The following is a 22,740-nucleotide window of genomic DNA, read 5'->3' on the forward strand; positions in this document are numbered from 1 at the left end:
AAAACATACCTAAAAAAAACCCCCCGTAAAAAGCTAACAAATTCCCCTCCTTTACATAAAAACCACTAAACCCCCGTATAGATAACAAATTTTGCATCCGTTTTTGCAAATTTTTTAGCCCCGTACAAAAACTTTTTTACCCCCTCCGAAGCTAAAAACTAATTCCCTTTCGCCCCATCAAACATATTATCCCCTCCGTAAGCAAACATATTTCCCTCTAATTAAAAATAAAAGCCCCCCTACACCCTAACCTTTAAAACATAATTTTTAATATGCAAATAAGGAAAACATCTGTTTTGATCTGAAAAAGTTTCTTCATTTGCCCAAATAAAAAAAAAAATTGGGATAGATAAAATACACTTTAAAAAAAAAACCCAAAGACAGTAATTTGGTTTAGAGGGGCCCACGGGGCCAACTTTGCTCACCTCAAATAAATTTCAAGAAATATCCGCCACTAGAACTTTAAAAAGAGAAAAATTTTTAAAATTGGAAATTTTTCTCTACAGGTCAATGCAAGTGAACCCCCAGAATAAAATTTTTACTCCAGACCCATGTTTTATAAAATTTAAAGTTTTTTTAAGCGCAATGGTGGGAAACGTCTCATTGACATAAAATACCTTTTCCTTTTTTAAACATTTGAGAAAAAAAATTCAAACATTCAAAAAATTTCGGTTTTCATTGTCACGTTGATTAAAAGAGCAGAAAGGGAAGAAGAATTAATATCGAGTGCTTGGTCCAGAGCAATGAAGATAACAATAATATTTTAGAATAAATTGTGTTTTTCTCTATGCATGAATGTTACCCCCGCGCTGCAAATGTGAAACCGAAGAGCCATTATGTGACAAGGAGCTTGATGAAAAACTACTTGATCATTAGGCTATGCTTCAAATAGTATACTGTAGTAACATTTATGTTATGACATTTTGAACCATGTTTCAGGGGATTATATTAAATAAAATTAAACTTGGGACAATACAAGTCTTGACTCAAAGGTTATATTTGAACATTATGAATTAGCTCCTGCCTGTGTCCAAGATTTGAAATGAACCGAAACCATTTGAACATTTTTGTAAAACTCCCTTCACAAAAACAGTCATATTTGGACCATTTGCTTTAGAGGAAAAAAGCTGGTCATGAGTACAAAGCGCTAAGGTAAGCTAAAATTTAAAACACATCAAAACAGTTTTACATACATATGTTTAAACAAACACATTGGATATATTTTTGTTAAATGATTCATTAGATTTTAAATTTTTTTAATACGAACGTAGATCAGAAATGATAAAAATGATATTTTCAAGAGTGATTTTTAAACATATAATTGTGTCATTTAGATATTTATTGACATTTCAAAATTTATTGACTCTGCAATGTAAATAAGAAAGTCTAAGAGTAGACATTCTTCTCTTTTGAAGTATTTTTATTTGAGTGAATAAGCCAAATACGATTAATGTTACCCTTTTATGATTTATGAACGTTTATGTCATTTTCAAATAGATGTTTTATTCTTCATTGCTTAATTTCAATTCAAGTATTATTGAAGTTAGGATTAATACAATTTCTGAGATTTCAAATGTTCTGAAATAATTGCGTTACTTTTTTAAAAGACAGCGACGACAACAACATCAACAACAACAACAAAGACGACGACAACAACAACAACAACAACGACAACAACACCCAAAAACAAACCACCACCACAACAAACAACAATAACAACAATTCATCAAAATTACCAACATCATAATCATAATTACCATCATCTGTCACCATTAATTGTTATTACTATAATTTCTGAGAAATCAATCGTTTTAAAATACTTGCGTTACTTCTGACAACAAACGCAACCATCAAAATCATCAACATCAAAATTACCATCATCTTTCACCAATCTCAGAGTTCAATGTCTATTCGACGTATATAGTAGAGTAAAAATGTTTTGATCATACGTTGTACACATATTAAAAGGTGTTCGTACTCGCCAAATAACTCGCCAAATAACATTGGAACTTGATAGATACATCTAACACTAAATGCCTCCGTACAGCTAACATTAACTATAACTGTTAATGTGCAATATAATATGGCAAACATCTGTTTTGATCTGATAAAGTTTCTTCATTTGACCATGAAGAAAAATTGATAGATGAAATACACATTAAGAAAAAAATCCAAAGACAGTAAGTGGTTAGAGAGCCACAGTGGACCACGATTGTTCACCTAAAATAATATCTTTAAGATATATGCAAGCCACTAGGTCACATTAAAGAGAGAATTTTTATATGCAAATTTTCTCTACAGGTCATTATGCAAGTGTAACCCCAGAATATGACATTTACTCCAGAGCCATGATTTATATAACTTGAAAGTTTCTCAGTGCAATGGTACGAAATCGTCCCCTTCAATTTTAAATAATGAGCAAAATTCAAATTTTTAACAATTTGAAAAAAACAAATTTCAAACTTTCAAAAATGGGTTTTCGTTGAAAGGTTAAATTTGAAAAAAGAGCAAAAAAGGGCAAAAAAAATAAATAGGGAAAAGTCGGCCCGGGAAATGAAGTAACATAATTTTAACAAATTTTTTTATATTTTCAGTGAATTTACCCCGTGAAAATTTCCCACCGAAGAGCCCTTTAGTGAAAAGGGATTTAAAATAAAGACATAGATCTTTAAACAATTTTAAAATGTATCGGTAGAAAATCTAAAACTTTTTGTCATAAATTTTTAAACCAGTTTCGGGGTTTTATTTTAAAAAAATCAAACTTGGGACATTGCAAGTTTTGCTCAAAGGTTATTTTTGGAACCTTATAAATTTACCCTCCCCTAGCCCCAAGTTTTGAAAAAGCGAAACCATTTGAACAACTTTGTAAATCTTCCTTCACAAAAACAGTCATATTTGGACCATTTGTTTTAGAGAAAAAAAAGCTGGTCATGAGAACAAAGCGCTATGGTAAGCTAAAAATTTAAAACACATCAAAACAGTTTTACATACATATGTTTAAACAAACACATTGGATATATTTTTATTAAATGATTCATTAGATTTTAAAATATTTTAATACGAACGTAGATCAGAAATGATAGAAATGATATTTTAAAGAGTAATTTTTATGAGATTACTTCAACATATAATTGTGTCTTTAGATATTTATAGACATTTCAAAACTTATTAACTCTGCAATGTAAATAAGAAAGTCTAAGAGTAGACATTCTTCTCTTTTGAAGTATTTTCATTTGACTAAATAAGCCAAATACGATTAATGTTACCCTTTTATGATTTATGAACGTTTAAGTCATTTTCAAATAGATGTTTTATTCTTCATGACTTAATTTCAATTCAAGTATTATTGAAGTTAGGATAACTATAATTTCTGAGATTTCAAATGTTTTTAAATAATTGCGTTACTTCTTTAAAGACAGCGACGACAACAACATCAACAACAACAACAACAAAGACGACGACAACAACAACAACAACAACAACGAAACAACACCCAAAAACAAAACAAACAACAATAACAACAATTCATCAAAATTACCAACATCATAATCATAATTACCATCATCTGTCACCATTTATTGTTATTATAATAATTTCTGAGAAATCAATCGTTTTAAAATACTTGCGTTACTTCTTACAACAAACGCAACCATCAAAATCATCAACATCAAAATTACCATCATCTTTCACCAATCTCAGAGTTCAATGTCTATTCGACGTTTATAGTAGAGTAAAAATGTTTTTGATCATACGTTGTACACATATTGAAAGGTGTTCGTACTCGCCAAATAACATTGGAACTTGATAGATCAAGAAATGGTGAAAAGATGACCGACATATAAACGTATGTTATATTTTTTTCTTTAATGTGACATTGCCATTATGATATAATCCTATATATATATAAGAGAAAAAAATCATTTTTGTTAGATACTTTAGTTGAGTCTATTCGTTAGAAAAGCTGGTAAATGGAAACTCAGAGAATCGAATCTATTCCTTATTATTGTGCAAGAATAAAACATTACCAGATATATACAAACTGGAAGTAATATATCCAAGAAATAGCGAAATGTAACAGCACAATTATGAATTTTGTAGTTCAGTTCATAACATTTACATTAGCTTGTCCGTGAAGAGCTGCAAATGACAGAGGAATACTGTATGAGAAATTCTATTAAACAATTATGATTAAACACATTTTAAACTCTTGACAAAGCTTTCAATTTCATTATTGAAAGGTAGCGCGCTACGCCCCCGTAATGGAGAAAGTATTCAGAGCATTCTTTTTTATTGCATCACAATATCATCAAAAGCAAAACACCTACAATGGTTAAGCACAAGTTGAGGATGCCACTTAAAAAGATTTATACTGAAATACCACATAATGATCTCGTAAAATGTAAGACCGGCCAAAACCCCTAGAATAAATAAGATTTTCCTGTTTGATTTTCCCCCGGTTAATGCCCTGCCTATTAGACATCGTCAGGTGGATGTACGTGGACAAACAGAAATGAAAACCTTTGCTTATTACTACCACTACTGTACTTACAAGAGGTTAAAAATGATTTATGCATGCTGTGAACCATGCCTCTATATATATATTTTAACTTTTGCATTAAACTCTTCATGAGGCATGTATTACTTCATTGTCTATTGTAATATTCTCTTTCCCACACTTGTTTAAATTAATACAAAACACTTTTGCTTAAGGCTGGTAACGATATGCCGCATTTAATTATCAAAAACCCTTTTTATTCTTCTTTGTATTCCTTATATTTCACTGGATGTTATTCATTTCGAGCGGCACCTCTTCTTTCTTTTTGCAGCACTTCCCAATGATTTCACATACACTTTCATAACCGTCCTTTAAATTTGCAAAAAGTATCAGAGCATCCCGTTTGAGCGCACCTAGATCCATAATAAAAACTATTGTAAATGTAACGGCAAATAATGCTATGCCGACGTAGCCAATATTTGACGCGCTTTTACGCCCATCAGCAGCGCTTTTCTTCTTTGACATAGTTGCTGCCAGTTGGTCGTTGTTAAGCTGAAAACAAAGAACGGCCACATGAAATATATATTTTTCTAAAGTGAGAAACATTCAATTTAAAAAAATTTTAAACCCAAATGGGCAAATTCCCAAATTGGGTTTTTTACCCCACTGAACACGAAAAAAAATTTTTTTTAAATTTTTAAAAATTATGAAAGCCGAAAAGTTTGGGTATTTTCTTTTTCATATGAATTTTCTTTTAATTAAGGGGACCCAAATCCCCTTCGTGTGAGTTTACTGAAGTTAAAATTTTCTAACAGAAGCAAAACTTTCACCTTTATTTTTTTTATAAACTACTAAAAAATCAAAACAAAAAAATTTTTTTTTTCGTCGTTTTTTCCTTTATGTTTATTTTTTTGTTGCAAAAAAATTTTGCTTCTTCAAACAATTTTTGGGCAAAATTGCTTTCCTTTTTAAAATTTCCCCAACCCCTGACCCTTTTCACGGGATGCCTCCCGCACGTCCCGGCATGTTTTTCTAAAAAAACCGGGTCAAACTGGTTTTTTATGACGTTGGAAAACCCAAAATGTTTAAAAAGCACCCTTAGGTTGCGCATGTCAGATGAAGAAAAAACCAACTTTTTTTATCATAATAAAATTTTATACCCCAATAAAATTTTAGATGAAATCAGCATTCAAGTAAAAACCCCCGAATTAAAAAAAAAAAAAAAACAGCATAATTTTTTAATTTAAAGTTTAATCCCAGATATTTAAAAATTTTAAAAGTAAAAATAAACTAAAGGGGTTTTGGTGAAGGCAAATTTTTACGGGTTAAAACCCTTAAAAGGGCTTGTGCCCAAATAAAATATACCTTTTCATGAAAGATGGTCAAGAAAAGAGTTTCCAAATTTAAAAAGTCCGGCCCTTTCCTTAAATTTTTGGGTAAAGGGCCCTTTAAAAAATGTTTGGGAAACAGAGCGATACGTATTCAGTTAACCCCCAAAAAATAAAAAAAATTAAAAAAAATACAAGGTTTAATTTTTGGGTATGTTGCCTTAGCATGACGTATTTTCATTTTTGAATGTCGACCTAACTTAAGTTTGTTTAAAGATATAAAAGTAAAAGCTACATTTTGTATATTGTATTAATCATCATGCTTTATACTAAAATCTACAGAAATTGAAAGTACAAAGTTCACCCATAAGCATTAATTTGGATTAAGTTATAATTGCATGTATGTACATATATATATATATTATATATATATATATATATATATATATATATATATATAATATATATATATATATATATTATATATATATAATCAACAATGTACGTACATGTACTTTCTTAAGTTAACATTTACCATAATTCCTTAGATTTTTAAAATTTACTTTGCATGAACGAAAAATAACTCATGTAGCTCAAGAAAATTTCTGTCAATATCTATCTGAAATAACCTTAAACGTTCAATTTATAAAGCTAGAAATGTGTCCATAGGACACGAGTTCCCCCACACCCCACTGTTTTGTCAATCTTTTGACTTTAGTTTAAATATGTTTAGGCTACATGTGCCACAATTTGAAAACTAAAAATCGTTTACTAAGTCAAGGGCAAAAACTCTAACAAAACTGAAAAAATCCACATGTAAAACCCCAGGTGCATAGCTTCACAGTGATGTTGATCATTATTCCTGTAAAGTTGATTGATTCTAACTCAAGCACTCGAGAAACAAATAACACAACATAATGGAACGGTTTTCACTAAGTCAAGAGCATTAAATTTGACAAAACAGAATAAATCCACAAGTGATACCCCAGGTGCACAACTTCACATGCTGAGCAACATTCCTGTAAAGTTTCATGACACTAGATTAAATGTTTTTTGAGTTACGTGAGACACAAGTTGAAAATCTTAAATATTTACGACGTCAAGGGCAATAACTCTAAAAATACTGAACATATCCACACAACTGCACATACTTATCAACATTCCTGTAAAGTTTCATGGCTCTATGTCAAATACTTTTTGAGCAACATGTAGAACAAGTTGAAAACTGCAAATATTTACTAAATTAAGGGTAAAACTCTTATGCACAACTTCACATGCTGAGCAACATTCCTGTAAAGTTTCATGACACTAGGTCAAATAATTTTTGAGATATGTACGACACAAGTTGAAAATTGTAAATGTTTGCTAAGTCAGGGGCAATAGCTCTAAAAATACTAAATATATCCACTTTAAAATACCCAAATGCACAACTTCACATGCTGATCAACATTTCTATAAAGTTTCATGACTCTTTTCCAATACTTTTAGAGCTACGTGCGACACAAAAGAGCGGGCGGACGGACGGAAGGACGGACGGACAAGGGTAAATCTAAATGCCCCCTACTAAAGTGGGGGCACAACTAGTGGGGCATTTTGTTTAAATTTAAGGCAGATCTATATTTTATCGTAAATATCCAATATCAAGTGTTGGTTTATAACCATTAAAAATAGTCAATCTGTTGAAATACATGTATATAGTCAATTCAACTCAATTCAACTCGGTATTTTCAACTTAGTAGCCAATTTAACTCGGTTATGAAATAATGACCATACTTGTTTTTAACAAATAACTTTGGTCAGTAATAGCTATACACATATACTGGTTGAAAACTAACATTATGCTTATAACCGCTAATCTTGTTTATTTCTACTTATTGAAAAATAACATTATGCTTATAACCGCTCATCTAGTTTATTTCTACTTATAGTGACCAGTTAGTAACAAGTTTCATTTTATGACGTCTTTAAGGTATTAGCACCCAAATGCATTTCCTCCGCTTTGAAGAGTATTCAAATAGGCTAGAATTATTGTTAACTACATTGAAAATGAGGTCCATGGGTTCAATGCCCAGAAGGTTCAACTTTTTTTCTTTCTTTTTTTCTTTTAACATTATTTATGTATCTCTCATGTCCCATATGGAAAGGAAAAAGTGTTTAATTTTGAATTTTTAATTTTTATAGGTATTTATTGGCTAAATTATGCTAAATCTAGTAATAAATATGGTACCTGATATTTTCAAAGTGTAATATAATCAAAACTAGACGGTAAAAGTATTTCATATTTTACAAGATCAACCAATATACTTTTTTTAAAAATTTAGGGAAACTTTAAAAACAGGCACTCATTTGGGTAAATTTTAAGAATTTTTTTAATTAGGCTCCCTAAGTAGAAAAATGGTCAAAAATGTGGTAAAAATGGGTTGGATAGGGTAACATTTTTTTCGGATTTCATAAATTTTAAGTATGTGGATTGTTAGCTGAATGGTACTATTTGTTTCTTACCAAAAATTCACGGGAAAACATTTTTCATTAGAATGTTATTGCAGATTATTTAAAGGTTCCTCATTTCTAAAAAAGGGCCCTCATAACATTCTAGCTTGAGTTCAGAAAAGTGGCCATAACTTGATTTCCGTACGGTAAATTTTGTTTAAATTTTGCATACAGGTGTACTTTAAGGTATACATCTGACCTATGATGTCAATTCTTTAGTTCCTGATAGTGCCCATTAGGGTCCTAATACCTTAACATCGCATTTAAACTTATTTTGTGTTAGTACGCCTTTCTTGGTGTTATAAGGCCGTTTTTTGCTTTCTTACGCATTTGTTTGCCTTATAACACCTTTATTAACGATACTGCAACTTTCTTTTCGCGTTATTACGCCTTCTGATTTGCATTATTACACTTTATTCTTATAACTTATTTTCTATATATTTTATTTCATTCAATTTAATGTTATTAGGCTTTCATTAGTATTATTTTAAAACATAGTTTTTGTAGAGAATTGAAACTAGTGACATATATAACACTCACCTGAAATTTTGTCACCACCGTAATCTTCCCCAAAGTCCCCATCAAGATCATTATCTGAAGATAAAATAAAAATTGCATAACAAATTTTATTTATTTTCGTAATGTAAACATAGATATAATTAAAATAAACCCATTCACATGTATTTATGTAACAAATGAAAGAAAAAGTGCGATAATTCTACAATACGGTATTATTTTTTTTCTCGCAAAATAGTTTTATGTCGAGTTTGTTGTTTTAATTATCATTATTTTTTCCATGCGCAGATTTCGATTTTTGCGTGCCCTCCTGGGATGCCCGTTGGCCGTCCTGTGTTACTAGTGTTTGTTGTTTGATACGCTCATTGAACACCGCCCTTCCTTCCATATATTTTTGGCCGTGTTAGCATCTTGTATATAAATATCAATTCAAATATTTGTAGTTTACACTTCTTTTATAAACTTTAATTAACACGAAAGCAAACGCATATCATAATTTTGAAAACACATCATTCTTATTAAGCATATGAATGTAATTAAGTTAATCAAGTACAAGACATCATAGACCATTGAATATAAATGTTTTTTTTATGAATATAACCCTCCATCCTTTACCTTCTTTATAAACCCCGTAAATATCACCATAGAAACCATCTTCATCTATCAAACCATCACAGTCATTGTCAACCCCATCACCGTGTGTCGAGTTTGATATTCTGCAGATATTCTTCTCTTGCTAAAATGCAAAATAATTTGCTTGATCTTTAAAAGTTATTACAATAAACAGATGTTTCAAACATTATGATGTCTACATCAGTAGTTTCTAAGATTTGGACCTGTGTATTTTTTTAAAAGGATACAATTTCTTTCAGATCACGATTTTTCGCGATGTTCACTCATTTTTAAAGTGTCATGTACATTCAACATAAATGCTAAGCCTAGTAAAAATCAGCGGCTATTAAATTGGTTCAAAGTATAAGGTATGTGATACTTAAAAACAAATCACTAAAATAATTAAATGGATGTTGTTTGCAATTGCATGATGCATGATCTGATTTTACTTATCTATAAAACAGACAATAAATTTTTCTAGCACAAAATAGCTTTCATTGTATAAATGAACATGTACATATACATGTTTTCATAAGAATAATTTAAAAGAATATCCAAATGTTTTTATCAATATTTGCAGTATTTATGGAAATTATGCCCATTAAGGACTGATAAAGTTTAACCTAGCTTATTAATATTCACGAAATTTCAAGGAAATTTCTAATTTGTAGTATTGAAATAATTGATTGACTATGGGTTCGAATACGAGGCAAACAACCTTTGACTGACGTCTTTTAAACTTTTATTTGTTGAATATTTCCCGAACTTTTAAAAGGAGAATACTGTAACAATATCAATAGCCACCATTGATTGGATAACCTGATACAGTTTAGTGGCATCACTATTGTCACCTTAGTTTTATTATATTCAATAAATTTTGATAACAGTTGTCACAGATATTTGCATGTAACATATATTATGTTTTTGGTTGGATTAAGTTGTACCGACACTATTTCCAAAGTTCAAATGACGTCTTTCCAGCTTATTGCAGTGGTGGATGACCTTAGCTGCCGCTCCGTGCTTTATTTCAGGCACGAGCGGACACCTGGATTTAAACTTTATTTTCTGTAAGATATAAAAAATAGAACCATTCCTTGAATGTTTTGTTCGGTCGTAACAGTATTAAATCTTTATATAAATGATCACAAAGGTAGTAATTATCCTTTAAATTATCAATCTATTTGTAGCTTTGTCGTATTATCTATCACATATAAAATATATCTAAATTTTTATTAAACAATATCAGATATAAGGTATAAGGAAATCAAAACTGTATTCCTCACTTGTGAAATGTGTTTTGCTTTTATATTTCCTGGAACGATTAGCCACCTTGTCGCTGAATGCAACATTGCAATTTCATATTTCGATTCGCCTGTACTTATTTTCTGTTCGAATAGTTCTGGGTGACTGTCTCTGCCTATCAACATTGTCTCATTTTTTACAACAAGATTTTGGTCGACAGAAAATGTCGAAAATTCTGTTTTTGTAGTATCCATATCAGAAAACAAAATTGCCGGGACTGATGTCAAAATAGTGTCGTGATGATTTTCAGTGGAAGGTAACAAACTGAATGTATATTTGCTGGAATCCTCCCTATCTTGTAGATATAATCCAACCGCGATATTTCCTACTGATGTTAAACGATATGGTACAGCTACGTCTATCTCTTGTTCAATCTTATCTCCTTTGCTATATATTGCATGTTTAGCATCAAAGCCGCCAGATATTGTCACAATATTGTTATCAGTATACGAAACGATGTGCAAAATGCCTTTAAACTGACGTTCATTTGATTCAATTTCAACGGCAGGGACAACGTATTTGTTAGACCATGTGTTAACCGGAAGGATACTACCAGGACTGTCTGCGAAATAACAAAACGCCATAGAAGGTTTATTAAAAATTAAACTGGTTCCAGAAATTTCATGTTGATTTTCCAACCCCAAAATACTTTTTTCCTTGACAGAACTGCTCTCAGAGTCTTTTAGACCTGCACTACTTAAAACACTACCTGAAAAGTATGCTGTTACTTTGACATCTACATGCTCAGATATAAACCTGCATTTTTTCTTGTCTGTTTTATTATGTGCCAAAAGCATGAACTCTGTACCAAATGTATCTACTGGGTATATTCTAGAGCTTTCAATTTGCGTATTATGTTCATCATAAACGTTATATACAACTACAGCAACATCGTCATCACTAATTATTTTAAAGTTGTGAATGTAAATGTTTGAACAGTTATAATATCTTCCGCCATCTTCACCATCTCCTCGTGCACTGGAAATGGATTCTTTAAGTGTTTGTTTATTGACGTATTTTTTTATGGTCACTCCAACGTGGGTATTTTCATTGAGTGGTGTTACTAAAATCAAGCATTTTTCAAATATCTTCAAAGGTAGTCTTACTAGGAATTTTCTACCATAGCTATCTGCAAAGCCTGTCATTACAGAAATAAATAAATAAATAAATAAATAAATAAATAAACGTATAAATAAATAAATAAAATATTAACGTGTCATAAATGTTAATCAATAAACGTGTCTGCAGTCTGTTAATTTTCATATAGTTACACATGTTTTTACTTGAACTTTAAATGTCAGCCTCGTACGGTACTCAAGTGTATGCAGTTTTCGCAAAATATGTCAACATTATTTTTGTCTTTTCTGACAGGTTGAGCGCAAAATGTTGATTGTATTTGATAAATAAATCATAGAAAATGTTACTTATGAATGAAACCGCTGAACTTAGCATGTAAACTCGTTTTTAATGTTTTGAATATCACACCTGTTTTGCCACCGACTAGCACTCGCATAGCAACACTGGATGATGTACTTTCTGATAAAGTTCTAAACCTAGATTTTAAGATGTATCATCGTATTCCTGCTAGAAAACGTTATATTTTTGTGTGTGTTTTATTGTCCTATAGGTTTACAGTACATTTTATTTACCAGAAGCTTATTTTTTTACCCTACCAAACATATAAGGACCCCACAAAAACAGTATAGCAACCTTCCCCTTGAAAACCCGGGGAGATTTTTATGGACCCTAAAAGATATCCGTGGAGCGTTCTTTCAAACAGTCGTATAATGTGTGGGGTCTGTGGCAAATAAATAGCAGGTCTGCTTTCATTCGGGGTCGTCCAGCTTCGAAATTCTTAAATGCACATCGAATTTTGATAGTTTCACTGCATTTTAAAATGTGTGAATTAAATTTGTGGTGTAAAGTTAATATCTTCTTAGAATTGCAGAAACTATAAATCATATCTTTATTGCATCTTCTTAATGTTTCGATATATATGTTTTCTATGCAATTGAAAGATGCGCGTCATTTTTGTTTGGTTTCGTCGCGACTGTTCGTCGTGTTTAATGGCCTAATTTTGTTGATAAAATGTCATGTATTTAAATTACTGATCTTTTGTATTTTTTTGTAAGTTTATGAACTGATTGTGAAATAATAATCAAATAACAATAAATTTGTCAACACTAGAAATATTGTTTTCTTCATGTTCAGTTACGGTGTTTCCTAAGATTTCTTTTTATAGTATACTAATCTTATAGTTGTAATTCGAAACATTAAGAAGCGGCCACCCTACCAAACGGCCCTACTACAGTCACCGTGAGCAGCTTGAACTAGAGCAGCCTATGTTTGAGACGGATTACTGAACAGTTCACACTGCCATGTTATTAACAATCTGCAGAGCCCTATTAAAATAGATATTGACAGCTCACAGAAACATGTCTTGCAAGAGGGAGCCTACCAGATCACAGTTACAGGTCATTACATTTCTTAATGCACATCATAAAAAGAAAAGCTTACACTGACATGACCTCAATAAACCATAGGTTTAGTAGGTGCACATCGAATTTTGATAGTTTCACTGCATTTTAAAATGTGTGAATTAAATTTGTGGTGTAAAGTTAATATCTTCTTAGAATTGCAGAAACTATAAATCATATCTTTATTGCATCTTCTTAATGTTTCGATATATATGTTTTCTATGCAATTGAAAGATGCGCGTCATTTTTGTTTGGTTTCGTCGCGACTGTTCGTCGTGTTTAATGGCCTAATTTTGTTGATAAAATGTCATGTATTTAAATTACTGATCTTTTGTATTTTTTTGTAAGTTTATGAACTGATTGTGAAATAATAATCAAATAACAATAAATTTGTCAACACTAGAAATATTGTTTTCTTCATGTTCAGTTACGGTGTTTTCCTAAGATTTCTTTTATAGTATACTAATCTTATAGTTGTAATTCGAAACATTAAGAAGCGGCCACCCTACCAAACGGCCCTACTACAGTCACCGTGAGCAGCTTGAACTAGAGCAGCCTATGTTTGAGACGGATTACTGAACAGTTCACACTGCCATGTTATTAACAATCTGCAGAGCCCTATTAAAATAGATATTGACAGCTCACAGAAACATGTCTTGCAAGAGGGAGCCTACCAGATCACAGTTACAGAACATTACATTTCTTAATGCACATCATTAAAAAGAAAAGCTTACACTGACATGACCTCAATAAACCAAATGACTTCAGGAAATTAAAATTACTTCTATGCATTTCAACATACTGTTATAAATAAGCATGTTAAATGGAAATCAATTTTCCTTGCATTATAGTATATTCTAACACGACCCGCATTTTTCCCTATTGAACATAGAAGAACCGAAAGTGTGTGTTATTATGCTATAAAGTCACTGTTTGACGTTCTATATTTAGACATGTGACATAATCATTATACACGTGACATAACCACTAAAAATGTGACGCGTTGACAATAAGTACGGAAACAAATCAGGCGCAATTTAGCTTAATATCAGGTACGGCAGCATTTATTTGTTGATGTCGTGTTAGAATCGAAATAATATATCCAAATCGGTGATTTTATTGCTTGATAAAATCACTGTTTGTCGTTCGGATGCGCATCATTATATCACTCGGGCTACGCCCTCGTGATATACTTCCCCGCATCCGAACTCCAAACAGTGATGTTATTGAGCAATAAAGTCACAATTTGGGACATATTATTTTTTTAAGTAATGCATGGTTTATCGTTCAAATGCTTTGTACATAATCACTCAGGCTTTTCGACGATCATAATTATAATTCTAGACGAATTTTAACACGAACTGCGCATTATTCGACAACATTGCACTAAAATTGACATATATTTCCTAAATGAATAGTCAATTTCATATCTATCAACCTTCATGTGTTTAAGAAAAAAAAATCAAGTAAGAAACAAAAGGTAATAACTGTAAAGTAATGAAGTGTAAAGTTTTTATTCTGCTTTGCACTCTATTTAATGGGTTTAAACTTAAATACACCATTTGGGATTTAATCCTAACAAAGAGAAAGCAAATTATAGAGAAAGGGGAAAACTCAACATATTATGAAATAAATATATATTTTTTATACACACAACTCCTCTTTCATCGTTAAAGTTTCAAGTTGATTTCGCAAATTTATCAGTTATGGTCCGGGAAAAACAAGCAATTATCATAGTATTGCAAGCAATCCATAAGTCCCTACCGGTTAGAACCCCAGCAACATTCTGATGGGCCATTTGCCTTGCAATTTTACCAGTGAATGAATGACATGAATGAACTTAAATCTTTTGAGTTCTAAGTTTGTCTATATCACAGTAATGTGTTAAGTTTCCCTGTCTAGTAAGGAAATTATGTTTATGCAACCTTGTCATATTATTACGATGTGGGATTTTAAAGTAAATCATGGAAGTTGGAGTAAAAAATACAAATTTCTCGAAAAAAATCTAAGTTCAAGGGGGACATAATTCTGGAAATAGTCTTGCTAGAGTATTAAACCTTCTCAAAAATGTTGAGTGATAATAAGAAACATATATATGAAGTTTGAAGTAGAAACATTAGGAAATAAAGAAGTTATTTAAAAAAGACATTTTTTTTTCATAAAAATTCTAAGTTCAAGGGAGGTAATACTGATAATTTTTGTGCTAGAGTTGTAGACCTTGTCACATATGATGTGGTTGATGACCAGAAACTTATATTTAAAGTTTGAAGTAAACACCTTAAGAAATAAAGAACTTATAGTGAAAAAGCTAAAAAATTTAAATCAGAAATCTTGAAATTCAGGCTATTTGTTGCCATAGCAAACAGAATTTTCAACATAGGAAGAAAAGAAAAAGATGTGCATAATTTCCAGACTGCCATCTACCCATATTTCAAGTTTCATAAAAATATTTTCAGTACTTTTTGAGTTATCACTGGATCCAGTTTATGTGTTAAATTTGCCATATTTTCAGACTATTTGTTGCCACAACAACCAGAATTTTCAACATAGGAAGAAAAAAAAAGACGTGCATAATCTCCATGCTGCCATCTATCCATATATCAAGTTTCATAAAAATATTTTCAGTACTTTTTGCATTATCGCGGGATCCAGTTTTGCGGACGGACGGACTGACAGACAGACAGACGGACAGACAAATGGACAGACGGACGGAGGGTAAACTTAAAGTCCCCTCCGGTTAAACCGGTAGGGGACTAATAAGTATATAAATAGCAAAGGATACTATCTCCATAACTTAGAGGGGTTAAATTATTTTTCTGCACTGCACTTTTGCGGGGTATAAGAAAAGTAAACATAGCGAACATAAGAAAACAATAAACAGAAAACACTATGTTATCCTCAAATCATTGCAAAGTGTTTATGATCTATAGTTTCAGAAAAAAAAATCGTTTAATTAAACAAGGATTCTAGGTTATATTGGTAACTTACATATTCCACAATATTTTGCACAATTATATTTCGCAAAGTCTGCATATCTTGTACAAAAGCCTTCTTCAAACTTAGAACAATTCACAAGTCTATCTGTACAGCGCCATTCTGAAATGTGATAAAGAAGTATCACTGGTTCATAAACATTTATCATGAGGCACCGCTTCCTGTGACCTTCCTATTCGTTTAAAACGGAAAAATGACAAACATTTCCGGAAAATGACGAAACTTTAGGGACAATGAGGAAAGATTCCGGAATTATACGAGCTAGTCTTAAAGTGGCATTATGTCCATTTAATGGTGTAAAGTTAATAAACAGGTGAAAGTCAGAAAATTTTTATATTTTGTCATAATTCTTTCCAATTCTATAATTCACTTCGCATTCATGAACGAAAAAATAAATCACGTGGAACAAGGAAATTTCTATTGACATATATTAGAATTTATCTGTAACATTCAATTTATATAAAGAGAAAGCAGTTTTCTTTAATATTTTAGGCATATTTTTATTTCATATTAAACATTTTTCGAATATCAGCTGCTGGTTATTCATTATTATAACAGTCAAACTATTTATAAATATGTAGTCATCTCAGTTCAACTTCACAATGAAAAAATGAGCGCAATGTCATTTTAATGAATGCTAAAGGGAAAGTGTTTACATCTGATATATAGAGGATATTGAATGAATGTAAATTTAATACCCAATTTATTGGAGGAGTTGGATAAAGCCATATTACGCGAGCCTCTGCCAAGCGTACTACAGGTTGAATATAATTAGTATTACGCTTGCGCGAATTTAAAGACCGCCTCCGATGTCGAGGGGTTAGAGTCGATGACTTCTAATCCAGTTACCTCTCTGGCGTGGGTTCGATCCCCGGGAGATGCTTTAGTAGTTTAGCACGGAGGAAGGTATTCTAGTACTGGTGTATCTCTCCGGGAACGATGGTTAGGAAACTACCCGCCTATATGACTGAAACACTGTTGGGAACTGTTGGGAAAAAACGTAAAATGAAAAACAAAAAAAGCCAATCAATTATAAAACTCTATTATTTACTAAACTTAAAAAATTAAGGTTACAACCTCAAGTATTTTTTCATTGACGTGCTTATATTGTAACGCTGACGTTTTGACACTTTTTATATAATGCAAATTAATGACGATACGTTGGTGATTTCCAGGAAATCTATTTTTAGATATTTCAAGTGAATTAATGAGGTAAATTCACTTAAAGAGACTGATAGGAATGTGGAAATCGGCCCGCAAAATGAATAATTACCCTCGGAATTGTTGGAGCCCTCACCCTTTTGGGCTCGAGCACAAACTGTTCCTCGGGACTATGCAGACGTTATAACACGGAAAAACGTGCGTTAGTCGTATATATAAACTACACAGGTGTAATAACATTTTGTTGTGTCGTCATATATTTGCGTTATATAAAAACATTGCGTTAAAGAGCGTTCATTATTTTATTTTAATTACTTCAATATTAAATGGTTGAAACTCTTGTTTCTGTAGAGTTGAATCCCTCATATACTTTGTCCACTAGAATCAAGAAGCAAGTAATATTTTCTTATTATTATTATTTTTCCTACTTTTTCTTTATATTTCCATAAAAAATACGCTTTAGTGCTATCATAAAAGGAAGCGATCATTATAAACATAATTTAACTTTACATCTCCCTGTTTTGATGACGTAACATGTGTCGACATTCTTTCAGTTTTTGCACGTGCTCGTTTTTAGCGGACCAATTACGATTATGTGTTTCCGCCGCGGTTCGCTCATAATTGGTCACGTGACACTCATAATCACTTAAAATCATAGGCAATTTTATGACTTTATATAGTAACAAATTTTATAATTGAACTAGCAGTTTTATTAACAGGAGTGAGAGGATCAATTAGGATATTCCTTGTATTTGAGAAAACGCTTACTCAATTGATTCAGGATATCAGAAAAATATCTACTCAACGTATCTGAAAACCGTTTAAAAGAATTGTTATCGGAAATGTCACGTCGGTAGCGTTAAGCTTGACTCAACGGCATACCATGCTTACATGATCAATTCAAATAAAAACTACATATGGATGTTTATTGAATATGCACCAAATATCAATAATTGAAAAAATGTATCTCTTTAAAGTAAATTTATAAGAAAACTTTAAGTTAATTTGAACAACTCTCGAGTCCGCATTTTGGAACTTCAAATTAGAAAACATGGTCGAAAGAAGACAAAAAACTGACACCATGGTTTAACTCTTTGTTTTAGAATGAAGGTTGCATTTGAACGGGACAGATGTATATTATATGTCTGACGGAAAAAAACTACATTTTTATTTTAAAAAATCCAACCCAAACATTTACAAATGGTTTACAAGTTTGAGCCAGAGTTTACCTATCCCCATTTATGTTGATTTCAATTTTCGCTTACCCGTTTCGTATTCCTTGCAACCATTGACATGTATAAAATCTGAAATAAATGATAAGATTCAATCGAGGCGAATCTACACTTTATTCCTTTTCAACTTAGAGAAAACATAATTTTCAGAATTATAGAAGAATTAATTCGAAAAAGTGTGTGAATATAAAAATGTTCTTTTATGATCGAGTGAAATCAATAAGGAAAATATGAGTAAATAAGTATAAACACACACCCCAATTAAAGGTCGCCTCCGCAACTGTGCCCATCATTGAAACATTTGTGATAGAGGCTTTCGTTGAAATTCGTAAAACATTGTCCCGCGTGGAACCTTGAACACATTCGGTTTCGTTGTGATAGCCAGTTCCAAGACAAAACATACTATTAACTTGCCGGAACCAGAAAAACGACATGTCTGATGTACAGCTGATACCTGCGTCTTTGTTGAAACTAAAATATTATAAATGTTTAATGTGATTTCACTGACTTTTAGATTGTAAATGAACAAGCGAATGAATTTAAAAAGAAATTCATCCAAAAATTAAGGTGACATGACAGGAAAGAACACTGGAATTTCATTCTCACGAAATGCGTCGAAAATGCAACGGGCGGTTTAAACAACGAACAAACAAACAAACCACAAACAACAAATGTTATATTGACTTATGAAAATTGTTCTGTCTCAAGGACACTTTTAACGATACACCAATCGATAAAAACAAATACCGGATTAAACACATATAAAATAGATTAAAACTAAGAACTGAAAATGTGACCACAGGACACGGATGCCCGAATATTCCATTGCTTTGTCAGTCTACTGACGTACAACAGGACAGTATGACAGACGGACATACAAAGGAATTCCCTAACCCCTAAACGGTTTGGGCATAAAAGTAATATCCAAGTTTCCAATATTGAGCTGTTAGAATTTCAAACACCAATTTTATATCCTAAAGTATGCTTGAACAAACAAAAACATGCAAAACTCCAGATGCACAACTACCCGTGTTGACCATTCCTGGAAAGTTTCATTACTCTAAGTCAAAAGCACGACACAAATTGAAAGTTTTACTTAAGTCAAAAGCAATAACTCTACAAATACTTAATCAATAAGCAAACCCAAGGTGCACAATTACACATTCTGACCGAAATTTCTGTAAAGTTTCAAGACTCAAATCGAATCCTATTTGAGCCACAGGCGACTTAAATGAAAATTCCAAATTTTACTGTCAAGGGCAATTACTCTTACAAAACTGGATTAATCAACACGCGAATCCCCAGGTGCACAACTTCATGCTGATCAACATTCCTGTAAAGTTTGTTGACTTAGGCTCGAGCACCATCAGAGCTACACGTCACACAACATTTTGGAATGAAGGCACGCACGCACAAACGGACAAGGGCAAATCTAAAGTGCCACCTTCCCCCTCGTGTGGGGGTATAGATATGCTATAGGCGGGTATATATTTAAAATGTTTAAAGTTGTATAAACGGTTACCATATATTATCTTAAACACATAACTTTTTATCATTTTCGAACATATAAACTATTTACAATTTACAGTTAACATTTACGCACACATCAAAGAGCTGCATTTTTGAGGGTAAACCATACTTCGTTTCCCTACTTTTCCTTTGTAGAACTTGTATTTTTATTGTTTGATCGATAAAAGAAAACGAACATAAACAAAAAGGGACTGAATTGTCTTAATGTTCGTCTTCTGCCTTGCTTCGTCGGGCCCTTGTAGGTGATTTTCTTGTTGCTCTGTCTTCCTTTAGGACATTGAGTACTTTTGTTATGGTCATTGGGTTTACTTTTATATGTTTCTACATGATCATTTTGGGGTTTTACTTATTTAACCTTTTGTAACCATAACAACTGTTAGAATTTCACTTGGCGGGGATTCATTTTATTTACACTGTCTCGTTTATAGGAACATGGTGGGGCTAAGAGCGAGGTTTGGTGCACCATTAACCGGCAGTCATTATTATGCTGCTGACCGTTCCAATGCGGCGCCCCTCTGTGTTCCTCAGATGTATGTCTATGTTATTTCATACTGTTTTGGTGACACTTTTTCTTGTGTCCCTTGTTGTTTTCTCGTCTACGGTAAGTATCTTCCCCTTTGCCCCAAGTTTTTATTTCTTTGTATATCCCCCCCTACTGCCTATTATTAAATCATTTGTTTGTTTTCTTTGATTTCCTTATTAGTTACAAATTATGTATCATTTTAGTGATTAAACTGTCCGTGACCTGTCGCGTTTTTGTTTGGGGTCCGCCTGGGCTCCTTGCCACTGGTTCTTGTTGCTGGGTGGTATGGGGGCTGCGTTCATTGAACGCCGCCTTTCCTTGTGGATTTTGTTTATCATATTTTATGATCGTTATCATTCGTTTTATATACATGTAATATATAATTAAACCACAGATTTCTATTTGCACCAATAGAATATTTCTGTACATTGTCGTTAATTATTTCATATCGATATCTGATCGTTGATGTTCTAGCCATTATTTATATCGAATAGTTTCTCTTTGAATGTTAAAATTCATTCAGGTGTACTGAATATATAAATAAAGAATCAGTTGTTGCTACACCGGTAGACATAATATAATGCATTATGCAATAGGTAAAAGTTATATGAAAGTTAATGTGTTGTACAGTTAGATAATGATCATTGATTATTATTGTCCCCGGACAACGCGCTCCACTTTTTTCAGTGCTCGATTTTAGAATAAAACTTAGTAGAAAAGGGGAATTATTCTGCAATCGTGCTTGACAGACTTATCTACCATGATGGTAAATATTTTAGGTTTAGATGTGAATTTGATAAAATGTAAATATTTTGAGCAAAAAGGAGTTTCATGATAACCTCCCCCTAAGAAATGCACTAAATTGTCATTAATCAAATACCTAATGATTAAAGTGAAATTGTTTGATATTTTTTGGAAATGTACAATCCCAAAAAGGTTAACCTTGAAACTCGTATTCTTAAAATACCATTCCTTTGCAAAATTAGAATTTAATTAATTACAAAGAATTGGTCTTGACAATAGCTCTATTATTTTTCTTCAAAAAGTGGAGCTAAAAATAGTTAAATATTGACAACACGACACTTTCAACCGTTAAGATAAATAAATAAAAAAATAAATAAGAAAATAATAATAAAGAAATAAAGAAAAAGTGATAATAAGAACAAACATTATAACGACATAACCTGTCTCCAGTTGAATTTTTATCAAGAATTTCACAGGAAGTTTCGCATGAGGCTATCTGTATTCCTTCATTGCTAACTAGTGCATCTATCGTAGTTGACAAGCTCATGAATCGCAAAGTTGCAGACCCGCAAACCTGAACTCTAAGATGAAGCGCATGCTCTGAATATTTTTGCAAGTCTAGGTGATAAGGAAGGTTTGGTGTCGTTGTGCCTTTGCCACCTTCTGTATATAGATATGATAACGAAATGAACAATGATTGTTGCAGTAGTAGAGCTTTAAGTTTCTTTTTAAACTTTTAAGAATATCATTGCAAGAATATGAAAATAAATTTTCAACAAAATACATGGACATACTTATACACATATATTGTTCATTTCAATCATCAAGTAGCAAAAGTGTTCATTGGTTTATCATTTACCCTTTTTGTATGTCCTTGAATAAAGTAGTATTAAATGACAAGAATGTGACCATGGGATTTTGAACGGTTTAAATATATCAGCATTGTACAGACCAAATGAAGAAAAGGAACAAATGTTTATATGCTTAATATTTAGTTTTGTCTAGAGTTATGTCGGATAATTGTTTTGACTATTGTTGCCATGAATTCAGCATTAACCCTCGAAAATATGAATCATAATTAAAGTCAACACTTTGACTTTTCAAAGGACTGTGAGGAAATGATTCATAATTAAAGTAATGTAAGTTTCCTTCTTGGATCTGATATTAATGTCATCTGGTGAAACACGAATACTAAAAATATGATTATGTTATAAAAATTATATTCCTGTAAAAGATCATTGCAATTAGACATGCACAAAAATACATCAGCGACAGTATGGTGGTACGAGACATATCTAATATGTACTTTGTGTATTGACGATATTGAAAACTTTTG

At 31.9% G+C, this 22,740-nt stretch overlaps 1 protein-coding gene across 1 annotated transcript in view; it reads right to left on the minus strand.

Annotated features, from left to right (window-relative positions):
- The window catches only part of LOC132738581 (uncharacterized), a 98,681-nt gene that overhangs the window by 53,408 nt on the left and 22,533 nt on the right, over positions 1–22,740 (minus strand). Inside the window, exons 8-14 of the mRNA XM_060726112.1 lie at positions 21,845–22,067; positions 18,864–19,078; positions 18,641–18,679; positions 16,209–16,316; positions 10,725–11,881; positions 9,445–9,565; positions 8,854–8,907 (exon numbers count right to left, since the gene is read on the minus strand). Of these exons, the coding sequence (XP_060582095.1) occupies positions 8,854–8,907; positions 9,445–9,565; positions 10,725–11,881; positions 16,209–16,316; positions 18,641–18,679; positions 18,864–19,078; positions 21,845–22,067 (1,917 nt within the window). The remainder of the gene's footprint in view (positions 1–8,853; positions 8,908–9,444; positions 9,566–10,724; positions 11,882–16,208; positions 16,317–18,640; positions 18,680–18,863; positions 19,079–21,844; positions 22,068–22,740) is intronic.

The sequence above is a fragment of the Ruditapes philippinarum genome, unplaced genomic scaffold (assembly GCF_026571515.1).
Source record: "Ruditapes philippinarum isolate M1 unplaced genomic scaffold, ASM2657151v2 ctg298_1_1_1_1, whole genome shotgun sequence".
Classification (NCBI taxonomy): domain Eukaryota; kingdom Metazoa; phylum Mollusca; class Bivalvia; order Venerida; family Veneridae; genus Ruditapes; species Ruditapes philippinarum.